This window comes from Entelurus aequoreus, linkage group LG04 (assembly GCF_033978785.1).
Source record: "Entelurus aequoreus isolate RoL-2023_Sb linkage group LG04, RoL_Eaeq_v1.1, whole genome shotgun sequence".
Taxonomy (NCBI): domain Eukaryota; kingdom Metazoa; phylum Chordata; class Actinopteri; order Syngnathiformes; family Syngnathidae; genus Entelurus; species Entelurus aequoreus.
The window spans coordinates 82,808,385-82,825,977 of NC_084734.1; the positions used below are offsets into that span (position 1 = coordinate 82,808,385).

The 17,593-nt window shown below is 37.5% G+C and overlaps 1 protein-coding gene across 2 annotated transcripts in view; it reads left to right on the forward strand.

Annotated features, from left to right (window-relative positions):
• LOC133649087 (septin-8-A-like) overlaps positions 1 to 17,593 on the forward strand; it is a 42,506-nt gene that overhangs the window by 7,549 nt on the left and 17,364 nt on the right. For both annotated transcript variants that reach the window (XR_009825980.1, XM_062045866.1), the window contains exons 6-7: positions 9,182 to 9,278; positions 9,348 to 9,516. Coding sequence is in view for 1 of the 2 variants with exons in the window: in XM_062045866.1 (XP_061901850.1) it covers positions 9,182 to 9,278; positions 9,348 to 9,516 (266 nt within the window). In the remaining variant the exon portion in view is untranslated. The remainder of the gene's footprint in view (positions 1 to 9,181; positions 9,279 to 9,347; positions 9,517 to 17,593) is intronic.

Consider the following 17,593-nt stretch of genomic DNA (forward strand, 5'->3'; position numbering starts at 1 on the left):
GTAAACACACACACTCTTGTTACCTTCTTGAGACCTCCGAAAAATGCCTACCTCTTTACGACCACACTTTATAGATATATAAAGATTTGTATTTACAACATTGATAATATATACATACTATGCAAAAGGGCTGTGAATCTTTGGGTGTCCCACGATTCGATTCAATATCGATTCTTGGAGTCACGATTCGATTCAAAATCGATTTTTTTTTTTCAATTCAACACGATTCTCGATCCAAAAACGAATTTTTCCCGATTCAAAAGGATTCTCTATTCATTGAATACATAGATTTCAGCAGGATCTACCCCAGTCTGCTGACATGCAAGCAGAGTAGTAGATTTTTGTAAAAAGCTTTTATAATTGTAAAGGACAATGTTTTATCAACTGATTGCAATAATGTAAATTTGTTTTAACTATTAAATGAACCAAAAATATGACTTATTTTATCTTTGTGAAAATATTGGACACAGTGTGTTGTCAAGCTTATGAGATGCGATGCAAGTGTAAGCCACTGTGACACTATTGCTCTTTTTATTTATTTTTTATAAATGTCTAATGATAATGTCAATGAGGGATTTTTAATCACTGCTATGTTGAAATTGTAACTAATATTGATACTGTTGTTGATAATATCCATTTTTGTTTCACTACTTTTGGTTTGTTCTGTGTCGTGTTTGTGTCTCCTCTCAATTGCTCTGTTTATTGCAGTTCTGAGTGTTGCTGGGTCGGGTTTGGTTTTGGAATTGGATTGCATTGTTATGGTATTGCTGTGTTTTGTTTTGTTTTATTGATTAATTTAAAAAATAAACTAAAAAAAATAAAATGAAATTAATACAAATAATAAAAAAAAAAAATCGATTTAAAAAAAATGAGAATCAATTCTGAATCGCACAACGTGAGAATCGCGATTCAAAGTCGAATCGATTTTTTCCCACACCCCTACTATGGACTTGAAGTGGGTGTGGCATGTATGATTGTTTGGCGCCCAATAAAAGACTTGATGGAGGATTCTTCAGTCAGCAGATGTTAAAGCAGCATAAATCTACTGGAGCCTATCCCAGTGCACCTTGACACTGGACAGGTGAAGTGACAAACAGGGGTGTATATAAAAAAGTTACGTTTTTACTTCTTTTTTATTTATTTTCAGAGGTGGGTAGTAACGCGCTACATTTACTCCGTTACATCTGCTTGAGTAACTTTTGGGATGAATTGTACTTCTAAGAGTAGTTTTAATGCAACATACTTTTACTTTTACTTGAGTATATTTATAGGGAAGAAACGCTACTTTTACTACGCTCCATTTATCTACATTCAGCTCGCTACTCGCTACTGATGTTTATCGATCTGTTAATGCACGCTTTGTTTGTTTTGGTTTGTCAGACAGACCTTCAAAGTAGGATCTATCACATACCTGCGTTTCACCAATCAAATACATTCACTGGTGATGTTTGACTCCGTTTCACCAATCAAACAGAGCCAGGCGGTCACATGATTAACTTCACATAAAGTTTCAGCGGCAAACAACAAGCTTAAGCTTACATGAACTCAACGTCAAATTTGAGGAAGCACATTGCGGTAAGTAACGTTAGTAGATATATTGGCTGTCACCGTAGGCTGATGTTAGCTTCCCTGCTATGAATCACTGTCAAATGTACATCGTGTGGGGACATTTATTAACGTACTGCAGCCTTATAGACACACACACACACACACACACACACACGCACAGTCGCACTCACACACACGCATGCAAAGAAACACCAATCAGTGTGTTCCCAGGTGCAGCCCACACCTATCAGTTTATGGTTTGCATAAAGGCTAACTTGTTATTTTCCTTTGTAATCTCTGCCTACTGAGCCTATGGTGCTGTTAAGTTATTGTGGCTCAATTTGCCCTAATTTGTTTATGTTAATGTATTATTATTTAATATATATTATTGTTTTAGTTGCTTAAGAGATATTCCTGGCTCTGAATTTGCTCATTGCTATTTTTATATTTTTGTGCATTATTTGTTGCCGTCATTAAACGAACAGGTTACTCATCAGTTACTCAGTACTTGAGTAGTTTTTTCACAACATACTTTTCACTTTTACTCAAGTAAATATTTGGGTGACTACTCCTTACTTTTACTTGAGTAATAAATCTCTAAAGTAACAGTACTCTTACTTGAGTACAATTTCTGGCTACTCTACCCACCTCTGTTTATTTTTTGTAATTGGTTTTTAATCTTTATTATTTGCTTCAAGTAATTACAGTATGTCTCTATATACATATTGTCATGATCCGTGGCCCGGATCATGTTTTGTTTAGGTTTTGTTCTGTTAGTTTTGGACTCCCGCAGTTCCTGTTTTGGTTACCATGGGTGCTGATTGGTTTCAGCTGCCTCTGATTAGTGTCCGGGATGCTCACCTGCTGCCGGGCACTAATCAGAGAGCTATTTATTCACGTTGCTCGCCACACACTGTCTGGCTTCGTTATTTGCGTTGGTATTCTTGGTTTCTAGTTCATGATTCCTGTTCTAAGTTTTTGCCTTAGCTCCCCGTGCGATCGGCACGCATCCCTCTTGTTTGTTCCCTGTATTTTGTATGTGGTATGATTTTATGACAATAAATTATATCCTACCTGCACGCTTCGTCCGGAGTTGTCCGTCTGCATCCCGGGAGAACGACCCCGCAGTAACATGCGATCCTGACGAACACATATTTATTTAATTTTTTTTAATTAATGTTGGCCAGAGGGGGCGCATTTTAATTTCTTACACACACTTGTTTTTACATATGTTGACCAGAGGGGGAGCACTTTTAAATCCGACACACAGTCAATTTGGAAAATCCCTCCTTTTTGGGACCACCCTAATTTTGATAGATTTCACCACTAGGGGTGCAAATGAGACAATCTCTATTACATGCAATGTTTTTTCCGTATCGGGACCATGATTTCGGTCTTAAGTTGTTCACCGGTCCTCATATGGAAGGTACTTTTCCTGGTTGATGTCTCAAGAAGGGTAGAAATACAAGAACTCACACACACACACACACACATGCATAGCGTGGTGTTTTGTTTGAAAATGGGACACTCACTAAGACCAGGAGATCGTCCACCACTCGCAAGGGAGGTTTTATGGTACATTAAGTGTGTCCCAAAAAAAAAATGTTTTTAATGAATCGCAAATCTTATTTTTAACAATTCTTTCCCCAATTCAATAACAATTCCACTCTGCACATATCTGCTGTACAGATTTACTTTATAAAAGAGAATATACTTCTCTTGTTGTCTTATTTGTATTTAAATTAGTTAGTTAATCAATTAATTAATTGTTTGAGTAGATTGTTTTTTTTAACAAAACCAGTTTTCTTTTAAATTAAAAAAATATATATCACAGCTGTTTGTTTATTTCATGGAGGAATGTAGTTAATCATAGAACTGGCACCAAGGTTATTAAAAAAAGTATTGATTTTGAATCGAAAATCGGTTTGAATCAATTCTGAATCGAATCGTTACCCCCAAGAATCGAATCATGTGGTGCCCAAAGATTTACAGCCCTACAGTACAGTATATCTAAACAATCACCCTTACCTTGAACAAATATATTAAAATGTTAACGTGTTTGCAAAAAATAACTTTTTTCTTTATGCCTGGAATTTTAGTTTCGCTTCAATGTCGAAAAGTGACACAGGGCGTGTTGCAATTTAAAGAAGAGCCACTAGATGGAAAGTGGTTACTTTAAAAAGGGAACCTATGAAAATGTACTCTTTTCTGCCAGATGAATGTAACAATGTTGGACACTCGTGTTAAACAATGACAAAGCGTAAACAAATCATAAGGTTCATGTATTTGGGGTTGAGCTTGTATGCAGTTTTGGAAGCCTCTAAACCAGGGGTATCCAAACTACGGTCCGCGGGCCAAGTGCGACCCGCCGACGTCTTCAAATAGGCCCACGAAACGTCGTGAGTTTATTAATAAGGAATCTTGCCCGCAGGGTGATTGCATTCATTTTAGAAGTCCAACAACTTTGAAGTTGTTATTTTGTCGCCATCCAGTGGACAGCTTTAGTATTTCCTGGTCATTAACCTTTTGTTACATTTTAGATGAAATCCTGTGCAGCATTTATTTATAGGACCCAATGCAAACAACAATGCCTGGGTGCAAAAAATAAATAAAAAAATCCCCCCAACACAAAATGTCAACCTACATGGTCACTGAACTTTGTGGATATAATAAAAATATGTCCATTCACCTTAAATTCAAAATTACACACATTTAGTAAGTAAGTAAGTAAGTAAGTAAGTAAATGTTTATTTATAATGCGCTTTTCACAGATAAAACCACAAAGCACTGTACAAAACATACAGTAGGTGAAGTAAAACAACAATTCAAATTAAAATAACAGGGGCAACATCATAAAAAGGATACAAAGTGGATTAAAAATGATAGTTAAAAGGTGCATTGACTAAAAGCTTTACTAAAAAGAGTTTGAGTTTGAGTTTATTTCGAACATGCAAGCATACAACATGATACATCACAATTTCCAGTTTCTCTTTTCAACATGTTCGAAAAGGAGTGGGAAGAAGCAGAGCTTATTTAATCCTACCCCTTTTCTTTACATAGCAGTTGCAAAACGTTTTGTTCACTTCCTGTTCACAATTTATTCACAATAAACTCCATAAGTAATCACAATAAAAATAAATAAATAAATAGTAGTAAGAATTCGATAATAACAACAAAGATAAGTTTTCTATTGTTACTTAAAAGTTTCAACACAGTCAAGATCACGAAGGGACCGGTGCAAATTGTTCCGGAGTCTGGGAGCTATAGCCTGGAATGCCAGGTCTCCACAGGTTTTAAAACAAGTTTTCGGGATCTTTAGAAGACCCTGGCCTGAAGACGGGAAGCTGCGCCCAGAAGAGTAGGGGCATAACAAGACAGTGATGTACTGAGGGGCCCCACCATGCAATGCACGGAATGTCGGGACTAAAATTTTAAACTCAATGCGGAATTTAACTGGAGGCCAATGAAGACTGGATATAACGGGGGTGATATGGGCTGTTGTGGGTCAGGCAGCCGCATTTTGTAGTCTGAAGTCTCTTTAGCGTTGACTTGTTGAAAAGGGTGAAGAGAGAATTGCAACAGTCAATACGAGACGAAATTGATTGATTGATTGATTGAAACTTTTATTAGTAGAATGTACAGTACAGTACATATTCCGTACAATTGACCACTAAATGGTAACACCCGATTAAGTTTTTCAACTTATTTAAGTCGGGGTCCACGTAAATCAATTCATGGTACAAATACCGTAATTTCCGGAATATAAGCCGCTACTTTTTCCCCTCGTTCTGGTCCCTGCGGCTTATACAAGGGTGCGGCTTATTTACGGCCTGTTCTTCTCCGACACCGACGAAGAGGATTTCGGTGGTTTTAGTACGCAGGAGGAAGACGATGACACAATGATTAAAGACTGACTTTTCATATACCGGTAGGCTGGTTATTTTGATAACGTACAGGCGAGCACTTTGTATTACTTTGCACCGTTGTATTATTTGTACTCTGCACGAATGCTGTTCGCCATGTCAAAGATGTGAAAGTTTGATTGAATGATTGAAAGATTTATTGTTAATAAATGGGACGCTTTGCGTTCCCAAACAGTCATCTCTGTCCCGACAATCCCCTCCGTGGTAGCAGGAACCCCTATATACTACGCTAATTACACATCAAAACCCTGCGGCTTATAGTCAGGTGCGGCTTATATATGGAGCAATCTGTATTTTCCCCTAAATTTAGCTGGTGCGGCTTATAGTCAGGTGCGGCTTATAGTCCGGAAATTACGGTATATACTATCAGCATAATACAGTCATCACACAAGTTAATCATCAGAGTATATACATTGAATTATTTACATTATTTACAATCCAGGGGGTGGGATGTGGAGGGGGGGTTTGGGGTGGGAGGGTTAGGTTTGGTTGATATCAGAACTTCAGTCATCAACAATTGCATCATCTGAGAAATGGACATTGAAACAGAGTAGGTCTGACTTGGTAGGATATGTACAGCAAGCAGTGAACATACTGAGTTCAGAAAGCATAAGAACAAGTATCTACATTTGATTATTTAGAATCCGGGGAGGTGGGATGTGGAGGGGGGAGGGTGTTAGTCTAGGGTTGTAGTTGCCTGTAGATGTTCTTTTAGTGAGGTTTTGAAGGAGGATAGAGATGCCCTTTCTTTTACATCTGTTGGGAGTGCATTCCATATTAATGTGGCATAGAAGGAGAATGAGTTAAGACCTTTGTTAGATCGGAATCTGGGTTTAACGTGGTTAGTGGAGCTCCCCCTGGTGTTGTGGTTATGGCGGTCATTTACGTTAAGGAAGTAGTTTGACATGTACTTCGGTATCAGGGAGGTGTAGCGGATTTTATAGACTAGGCTCAGTGCAAGTTGTTTTACTCTGTCCTCCACCCTGAGCCAGCCCACTTTGGAGAAGTGGGTAGGAATGAGGTGTGATCTGGGGTGGAGGTCTAGAAGTAACATGAACGCTTGAATGATTATTTCGAGATACAATTTTGACAACAAATTTCTCACTTTAGAATGATTTCTGAGATGATAAAAACAGCTTTTTGGTCAGTTGACGGCAGTGAATCTCCAAAGACATTGACTGATCCAACACAACCCCAAGGTTTCTGAGGCTGCTTTTAACAGATGCATCCAGAGCACCAAGGGAGTTCTTGATCTGGGGGATATTTTTATTGGGGGCAACTATCAAAGTTTCCGTTTTTTGCCAATACAAAGCATGAAGGGGGAAAATACAAAACACTCTCCACACTTATCCATGTTTGGCGCATTTTAGCTGCTTGATATTTCTGATAGAGTACAAAACTTTAAGGAGGACGTCACAGAATTAAACAACGTAGAAGTCAAAATTTCGCGCACTCTTAATATCAAATGAATTATGTATCCATTATATCGATATAATATGTACACATATACTGTATGTATAGGCCAGGGGTCTGCAACCTGCGGCTCTGGAGCCGCATGCGGCCCTTTCATGCCTCCACCGTGGCTCCCTTTGGCTGTGAAACACAATGTCAACAAATAATGGCTACTTAATTTATTAAATTCTATTTTATTTTAATTCAACAGTTTTTATTTTTGGAGAGTTCTGGGATTTTGTCATATGAAAATAAAACATATTTTGATATATTGTCGATCGAAATGTATGTCACAGATTCATCATAATTTTATTTATTTCCACATTTATTAATTTTATTTCATTGATGACAAGGTTGTTGTTTTCCCTTTTTAGTCAAATTAGCCGAAGAATATTGGAGCGAGTTGAATTTTTTATTTTTATTCATTAATAAGGGAAGTACCGCTGCATTTTTCTCTAATGTTCCAAATAATTTGGTGATTTGCTTCGTTATACCCAGAAATAAAATGTGAGTAGTTTTTTTGTCATGTGTTTGATTTCATAAATTCTACAAGTGTAACGAAACTATAAGTGGTGTTATCGTCATTTTAAAATTAAAGTTAAAAGTTAAAGTACCAATGATTGTCACACACACACTAGGTGTGGTGAAATGACCCTCTGCATTTGACCCATCCCCTTGTTCACCCCCTGGGAGGTGAGGGGAGCAGTGAGCAGCAGTGGTGGCCGCGCCCGGGAATCATTTTGGTGATTTAACCCCCAATTCCAACCCTTTGATGCTGAGTGCCAAGCAGGGAGGTAATGGGTCCCATTTTTATAGTCTTTGGTATGTTAGTGCGCCTGCTTCACAATACGAAGGTCCTGGGTTCGATCCTGCCCTCAGGATCTTTCTGTGTGGAGTTTGCATGTTCTCCCTGTGACTGCGTGGGTTCCCTCCGGGTACTCCGGCTTCCTCCCACCTCCAAAGACATGCACCTGGGGATAGGTTGATTGGCAACACTAAATTGGCTCTAGTGTCTGAATGTGAGTGTGAATGTTGTCTGTCTATCTGTGTTGGCCCTGTGATGAGGTGGTGACTTGTCCAGGGTGTACCCCGCCTTCCGCCCAATTGCAGCTGAGATAGGCTCCAGCACCCACCGTGACCCCGAAAGGGATAAGTGGTAGAAAATGGATGGATGGATGACTCGGCCAGGGTTTGAACTCACGACCTACCAATCTCAGGGTGGACACTCTAACCACTAGGCCACTGAACAGGTTCAGGAATCGAACAGAGTTTGCGGCTCTAGGTGGGTTTTATTTGGGGGTATATGGGATTAAATGGCTCTTTGTATGCTGAAGGTTGTCGACCCCTGGTATAGGCTATACAGTGTTTCCCATAAACTGCCAAGATACCTGTGGCGGTGGGGGCGTGGCTATGGGCGTGGTCACCATGACATCGAGTAATTTGCATAATTTACTACAAGGATATGATTTTCTCTAAAAAGGCTAAAAAAATGTACACTTACTAATTAATAATAACAGTTTTGTTTTAAACGTCCATCCATCCATCCATTTTACAATATAATTACAACACGTTATGTTCATATTTATATACAGATTTGAACAATAAGTTATTCACTGAAATATATTTATTAATTGTGGTTCTTACAAAAAATATATCTTATAAAATATAAAAGCTAAAATGTCTCTTAAAGCTCTGCCCCTTTAATTAGTGCATACTAAATAATTTAACTTTAGCCTACTAATACAACCATATTATTTACCAGCAACATAAAGTGAAACAGAGGCAGAGGTGTCCTGCCACAGTCAGTAACAAATAAACAGAAAACAGTAGTGGTCAAATACAAATAAGGCAACAAGAGAAGTATCCTACACTTCTCTTTTGTAAAGTAAATCTGAACAGCCTATATGGGCATCTACATCAACTATATGATTTGCCTGAGAAGCTGGACAGGCCAAAAAAAAAAATAAAATTTTTTTTTATTTTTTTTATTTTTTATTTTTAATTTGTGGCGGACGTAATTCTTTTGTGGCGAACCGCCACAAATAAATGAATGTGTGGGAAACACTGTGATGTGTATAAAATAAATACTTCCGTGTTTAGACATTTTAAATCGGACTGTTTTGTCGAAGGCACTCTGATCTCTTGGCCCTGGTATGTCTTTTCCATTTGAATGTGTGCCGTCATCATGTCGGGTAATGGCCCTCTTCATCAATCAACGCGGCGGAGTGACTCGAGCTGTGGTTTGAACTCCATTACAGACGCACCTCCCCTTTGCTGTGGTGGGCAGTGTGGAAGAAGTCAAAGTCGGCAATAAGATGGTCAAAGCAAGGCTGTACCCCTGGGGAACAGTACAAGGTGAGTCTTCAGTAACCTCACAAGATGTTCAGTCCACACATCACTTATGTTCGTCCTTCTGCCTGCCAGTGGAGAACGAGAACCATTGTGATTTTGTGAAGCTGAGGGAGATGCTGCTGCGTGTCAACATGGAGGATCTCCGTGAGCAAACACACACGCGCCACTATGAGCTCTACCGCCGCTGCAAGCTGGAGGAGATGGGCTTCAAGGACGCAGACCCTAACAGTCAGTCGTTCAGGTGAACATCATTGCTTAGTCATTAAAAAGGCTTAGTGGCCACATGCGTGGACAGCACCTTTTAGCTCTTATATCCAAAATTGTGTACACTACTGAATTGGGGTCTTATGGCCACTTATGTGGACACTTATACTGCCATCTGGTGGTGTCAGCAGAGTATAACATACAATGGAATTTGGGGGAAAAAAGTGTAAAAATAAGAATTAGCATGTCACTAAACATGAAGTACACGTTTGTGTACTTATGGACTGAGTACAACATATACAAATATGATTCTTAGTTTTTATTCTAATTAGGGTCCAATAAGCCCAAATAGCAAAGAGAAATAAAAAAAGCATGTAAACAAACAGCTTGGGCCTTAAAAAGGTTATGAAGAGGATGACGGTCAAATTGTCCTAGGACTCTGAATGCAGAGTTGTGTATAAAGAGAGTATGACCAACTACACAAGAGACGCCATGACTGCTACCAAGGATGCATGTGGTCGCTGTCGTTTTGACATTAGTTTTTCTAAAGAAATAAACCAAAAATAATACATCTACATATAGTTCTAAACATACAATATAACATGCTTTTATTTCATGAAAGTATCATTTTGCGGCCGTATTTGTTCGCACTCTGCTGCTACCTGCTACTCTTCCTGCAGTGCATCGTGACCAGCAGGCACTTTAACACGCACCTGGCGGCGCAATAAATGTAAAAAAAAATACACAGAACGATGTAAAAATAACAGATATCTTTATTTTGCCAACAATCGCGGTGAAATTGTGACTTTTATGTAAAATATGTCATGTAATGGTTGCCTCCAATGTATTTGCAATGACTGTATGTATCACTCAATATGTATTATTACAGGCATGGGCAACTATTTTGATCCGGGGGACCAAATTTAGAGAAAAAAATGTGTCTGGGGGCCAGTATATATATATATATATATATATATATATATATATATATATATATATACATATATATATACATATATATATACATATACATATATATATATATCAGTGTTTCCCACACATTCATTTATTTGTCGCGGCCCGCCACGAAAGAATTACGTCCGTCACAAATTTAAAAAAAAAATATATATATATATATATATTTTTTGTCCTGTCCAGCTTCTCAGGCAAATCATGTAGTTGATGTAGATGCCCATATAGGCTGTTCAGATTTATTTTACAAAAGAGAAGTGTAGGATACTTCTCTTGTTGCCTTATTTGTATTTGACCACTACTGTTTTCTGTTTATTTGTTACTGACTGTGGCAGGACACCTCTGCCTCTGTTTCACTTTATGTTGCTGGTAAATAATATGGTTGTAGTAGTAGGCTAAAGTTAAATGATTTAGTATGCACTAATTAAAGGGGCAGAGCTTTAAGAGACATTTTAGCTTTTATATTTTATAAGATATATTTTTTGTAAGAACCACAATTAATAAATATATTTCAGTGAATAACTTATTGTTCAAGTCTGTATATAAATATGTACATAAAGTGTTGTAATTATATTGTAAAATGGATGGATGGATGAACGTTTAAAACAAAACTGTTATTAATTAGTAAGTATACATTTTTTGAGCCTTTTTAGAGAAAATCATATCATTGTAGTAAATTATGCAAATTACTCGATGATGTCATGATGACCACGCCCCCACAGGTATCTTGGCAGTTTATGGGAAACACACACACATATATATATATATATATATATATATATATATATATATATGTAAGCTGTGAAAATCTGCTGTACAGTGTCACGACCAGAACAAGACTCTGGACACAATATGCAAAAAACAACAAAAGGCGCTCCAAGGGAGGCAATGCTAAACAACTAATCTTACCTGACAAAAAGGGTAGGAAGAACGTGGCAATGGCTGTGGACATGGAACGCTGGAGGTTCGCACAAATGATACAAAAACACTCTGGCACAGGACAGAAGGAAGACGAGCCATTTATACACATGAGGGTGGGTGACACAGGTGGACACAATCAGGCAATCAGGAGAGACATCAGACCAGTGAGACAGGAGGAAGAGCAAGTGACCTGAAACGAGAGGGAGAGTTAACCTTTCAAAATAAAACAGGAAATGACAAGACAACATGAAACCAGACGAAACCCAGACAAGACTTCACCCAGGTGTGACATACAGTATGTGTGCTTGGGTCCTATTTTTAGGAACACTAGTACAAAACCTCACAATAATCTCTGACTGAAAGCTAAAAACGTTACGACAGACCGCCTTAAAAAAAACGAAATGGAATTTTAATTTTTTTTACTGAATGAGACACCCAGAATGTACATGAAAATAAAGAATGTGGGATTTACAATATTAACTATGAACGATAAAACACTGAATATTGACAACATTTGAACGTCACACCCCCTCTTGATCGACATATTTTACAATCAAACGAAACGCGACGAAAATGCAACAAACACAGCGAAATATGAACGTGAAGGGTAAAAAAAAAAACCCCACCTACAATCTGATACATTGTTTTTTGTTTTTGTTTTGTTTCATGTTTATTTCGAATATGTAGACAAAACAAAAACAAACAAATTTCGCAAAAAACAACAAAAAAGCCATTCAAGAATGAATAACAAAAACAATAATAATAGTAATAATAAAAAGCAAAAAGAAACAAGAAATGAAAATAAACATTAATGTAAACATATCTGAAAAGGAGTGAGAAGAAGTAAAAACGTATGTACTCCCACCCCTCTTATTACTTACTGTATGTTTAATAATACCGTAATTTCCGGACTATAAGCCGCACCTGACTATAAGCCGCACCAGCTAAATTTAGGGGAAAATACAGATTGCTCCATATATAAGCCGCACCCGACTATAAGCCGCAGGGTTTTGATGTGTAATTACCGTAGTATATAGGGGTTCCTGCTACCACGGAGGGGATTGTCGGGACAGAGATGACTGTTTGGGAACGCAAAGCGTCCCATTTATTAACAATAAATCTTTCAATCATTCAATCAAACTTTCACATCTTTGACATGGCGAACAGCATTCGTGCAGAGTACAAATAATACAACGGTGCAAAGTAATACAAAGTGCTCGCCTGTACGTTATCAAAATAACCAGCCTAACAAAAGTCAGTCTTTAATCATTGTGTCATCGTCTTCCTCCTGCGTACTAAAACCACCGAAATCCTCTTCGTCGGTGTCAGAGAAGAACAGGCCGCAAATAAGCCGCACCCTTGTATAAGCCGCAGGGACCAGAACGAGGGGAAAAAGTAGCGGCTTATAGTCCGGAAATTACGGTAATAATAATAATACACATACAAACATACATCTGATATATCACTAAGCTTTAGAACTTTGTTGTAAAAAATCTCTTTCCGCGTCTGTCCCTGACACCCGCATTTCAAGCTGGCCGCTCTGGAGAAACGCTGTGTGGAAACGCTCCCCGCCCACAGTGCTCAGTGCCTCTTCTGAATTGCTGTGACTTAGATTACCATAGTAACTAATTAGATTACCAGTGTAACTAGTATCATGCAAAAGCGCAGATTCCAACCATTGAAACACTTTTGATATAGTTCAAGACTTACGGTCATTTGAAAACATCACTGCACATCATAATGGCAGCTACACTTTCCATCTTAAAGATCTAAAAAACTTATTTGGGAATGTCCGGCGGGCCAGATTGAAAAGCTTAACGGGCCGCATGTGGCCCCCGGGCCTTAATTTGCCCAGGTCTGTATTATTATAACTAATCTTTTTTTTTTGTAACATGCTAAGTGAATAAGTGTTCCTTTGTAGGTATTTCCCTACATTTCTGTGCAATAACTCAACTATGGTACCATGGAGTGTTTCTGATTCAGAACATATTTTGCTTTAGTCTTTATTGACGTATTTCTTGCCACTTTATGTTGTACATTTTTAATGAGATTTACGGTTAATTTTATCATCTACTAAACCCCAAATTTGGTTTCTTTTACTCTTTCAATGTCCGTCCATTTGTATTTGTGTTTGACTTTTCTCTTCTGCTGCTACCGAATTGCATTATTCTAGTTTTACTGAAATTCAAACCATCTTTTTAATTTGTTGATTTCTTCTTTTTTTACTTACCAGCTTGTGTGTGTTCAAACCTGAAAAAAAGACATTGTAATGGTCGCTCTCCAGTGTTGATTGCGAACCTTCACTTCCCATACTTGTCGTCTTTTCTGGTTGTGGGGAAAGCGATGTAAAAGCTGTTTTTACAAACCCCAAAACCAGTGAAGTTGGCACATTGTGTAAATGGTAAATAAAAACAGAATACAATGCAAATCATTTTCAACTTATATTCAATTGAATAGACTGCAAAGACAAGATATTTAACGTTCGAACTGGAAAACTTTATTTTTTGCAAATATTAGCTCATTTGGAATTTAATGTTTTAAAAAAGATGGCACGAGTGGCAAAAAAGACTGAGAAAGTTGAGGAATGCTCATCAAACGATTATTTGGAACATCCCACAGGTGAACAGGCTAATTGGGAACAGGTGGGTGCCATGTTTGGGTATAAAAGCAGCTTCCACGAAATGCTCAGTCATTCACAAACAAGGATGGGGCGAGGGTCACCACTTTGTCAACAAATGCGTGAGCAAATTGTCCAACAGTTTAAGAAAAACCTTTCTCAACCAGCTGTTGCAAGGATTTTAGGGATTTCACCATCTACGGTCCGTAATATCATCAAAAGGTTCTGAGAATCTGGAGAAATCACTGCACGTAAGCGATGATATTACGTACCTTCTATCCCTCAGGCAGTACTGCATCAAAAAGCGACACCGGTGTGTAAAGGATATCACCACATGGTCTCAGGAACACTTCAGAAAACCCCTGTCAGTAACTACAGTTGGTCGCTACATCTGTAAGTGCAAGTTAAAACTCTACTATGCAAAGCGAAAGCCATTTATCAACAACACCCAAAAACTCTGCCGGCTTCGCTGGGCCTGAGGTCGTCTAAGATGGACTGATACAAAGTGGAAAAGTGTTCTGTGGTGTGACGAGTCCACATTTCCAATTTTTTTTGGAAACTGTGGACGTCGTGTCCTCCGGACCAAAGAGGAAAAGAACCATTTGGATTGTTATAGGCGCAAAGTTGAAAAGCCAGCATCTGTGATGGTGTGGGGGTGTATTAGTGCCCAAGACATGGGTAACTTACACATCTGTGAAGGCACCATTAATGCAGAAAGGTACATACAGGTTTTGGAGCAACATATGTTGCCATCCAAGCAACGTTATCATGGACGCCCCTGCTTATTTCAGCAAGACAGTGCCAAGCCACGTGTTACAACAGCATGGCTTCATTGTAAAAGAGTGTTGGACTGGCCTGCCTGTAGTCCAGACCTGTCTCCCATTGAAAATGTGTGGCGCATTATGAAGCCTAAAATAGCACAAGGGAGACCCCCGGACTGTCGAACAACTTAAGCTGTACATCAAGCAAGAATGGGAAAGAATTCCACCTGAGAAGCTACCAAAATTGTTCTCCTCAGTTCCCAAACGTTTACTGAGTGTTGTTAAAAGGAAAGGCCATGTAACACAGTGGTAAAAATGCCCCTGTGCCAACTTTTTTGCAACGTGTTGCTGCCATTAAATTCTAAGTTAATGATTATTTGCAAAAAAAAAAGTAATTTTCTCAGTTGGAACATTAAATATCTTGTCTTTACAGTCTATTAGATTGAATATAAGTTGAAAAGGATTTTCAAATAATTGTTTTCTGTGTTGATTTACCATTTACACAAAGTGCCAACTTCACTGGTTTTGGGTTTTGTACGATTCTCATGGATGCTGCATAACAGGGCATTTTTACACCTTGAAAAACTAACGAGGAAGCACATAGCATCAGCTCAAACTTAGAAGCAGTCAAGACGCCCTGTCGCCTGAAACGGGAGTTGGCCATACTTTTTATACGCAACTGTCTGAATGACCTTTTGGCGCCCCCTGTGGCCTGTGCTCAAACCACTTAGAAATAGTTCACCACTACATAAAGTAAAAACTAGGGATGTCCGATTATGGCTTTTTGCCGATATCCGATATTCCGATATTGTCCAACTCTTAAATTACCGATACCGATATCAACCGATACCGATATATACAGTCGTGGAATTAACACATTATTATGCCTAATTTGGACAACCAGGTATGGTGAAGATTAGGACCTTTTTAAAAAAAAAAAAAAATAAGATAAATAAATTAAAAACATTTTCTTGAATCAAAAACAAAGTAAAACAATATAAAAACTGTTACCGGTACATAGAAACTAGTAATTAATGAAAATGAGTAAAATTAACTGTTAAAGGTTAGTACTATTAGTGGACCAGCAGCACGCACAATCATGTGTGCTTACTAGGGCTGCAACTAACGATTAATTTGATAATCGATTAATCTGTCGATTATTACTTCGATTAATCGATTAATAATCGGATAAAAGAGACAAACTACATTTCGATCCTTTCCGGTATTTTATTGAAAAAAAACAGCATACTGGCACCATACTTATTTTGATTATTGTTTCTCAGCTGTTTGTACATGTTGCAGTTTATAAAAAAAGGTTTATTTAAATAAAAAAATAAATAAATAAAATAAAATAAAAAAAAGCCTCTGCGCATGCGCATAGCATAGATCCAACGAATCGATGACTAAATTAATCGGCAACTATTTTTATTAGGGATGTCCGATAATGGCTTTTTGCCGATATCCGATATGCCGATATTGTCCAACTCTTTAATTACCGATACCGATATCAACCGATACTGATATCAACCGATATATACAGTTGTGGAATTAACACATTATTATGCCTAATTTGGACAACCAGGTATGGTGAAGATAAGGTACTTTTTTAAAAAATTAATAAAATAAAATAAGATAAATAAATTAAAAACATTTTCTTGAATAAAAAAGAAAGTAAAATAATATAAAAACAGTTACATAGAAACTAGTTATTAATGAAAATTTGTAAAATTAACTGTTAAAGGTTAGTACTATTAGTGGACCAGCAGCACGCACAATCATGTGTGCTTACGGACTGTATCCCTTGCAGACTGTATTGATATATATTGATATATAATGTAGGAACCAGAATATTAATAACAGAAAGAAACAACCCTTTTGTGTGAATGAGTGTAAATGGGGGAGGGAGGTTTTTTGGGTTGGTGCACTAATTGTAAGTGTATCTTGTGTTTTTTATGTGGATTTAATAAAAAAACAAAAAAAAACAAAAAAAACGATACTGATAATAAAAAAAACGATACCGATAATTTCCGATATGACATTTTAACGCATTTATCGGCCGATAATATCGGCAGACCGATATTATCGGACATCTCTAATTTTTATAATCAAATTTAATCGATTAGTTGTTGCAGCCCTAGTGCTTACTAGAGAAATCCGATAAATGCTTTAAAATGTAATATCGTAAATTATCTGTATCGTTTTTTTTATTATCGGTATCGTTGTTTTTTTTTGTTGTTTTTTTTGTTTTTTTTGTTAAACCAACATAAAAAACACAAGATACACTTACAATTAGTGCACCAACCCAAAAAACTTCATTCCCCCATTCACACTCATTCACACAAAAGGGTTGTTTCTTTCTGTTATTAATATTCTGCTTCCTACATTATATATCAATATAGTCTGCAAGGGATACAGTCCGTAAGCACACATGATTGTGCGTGCTGCTGGTCCACTAATAGTACTAACCATTAACAGTTAATTTTACTCATTTTCATTAATTACTAGTTTCTATGTAACTGTTTTTATATTGTTTTACTTTCTTTTTTATTCAAGAAAATGTTTTTAATTTATTCATCTTATTTTATTATTATTTAAAAAAAGGACTTTATCTTCACCATACCTGGTTGTCCAAATCAGGCATAATAGTGTGTTATTCCACGACTGTATATATCGGTATCGGTTGATATCGGTATCGGTAATTAAGAGTTGGACAATATCGGAATATCGGACATCGGCAAAAAGCCATTATCGGACATCCCTAGTGCTTACGGACTGTATCCCTTGCAGACTGTACTGATATATATTGATATTGAATGGGCGAGGGAGGTTTTTTGGGTTGGTGC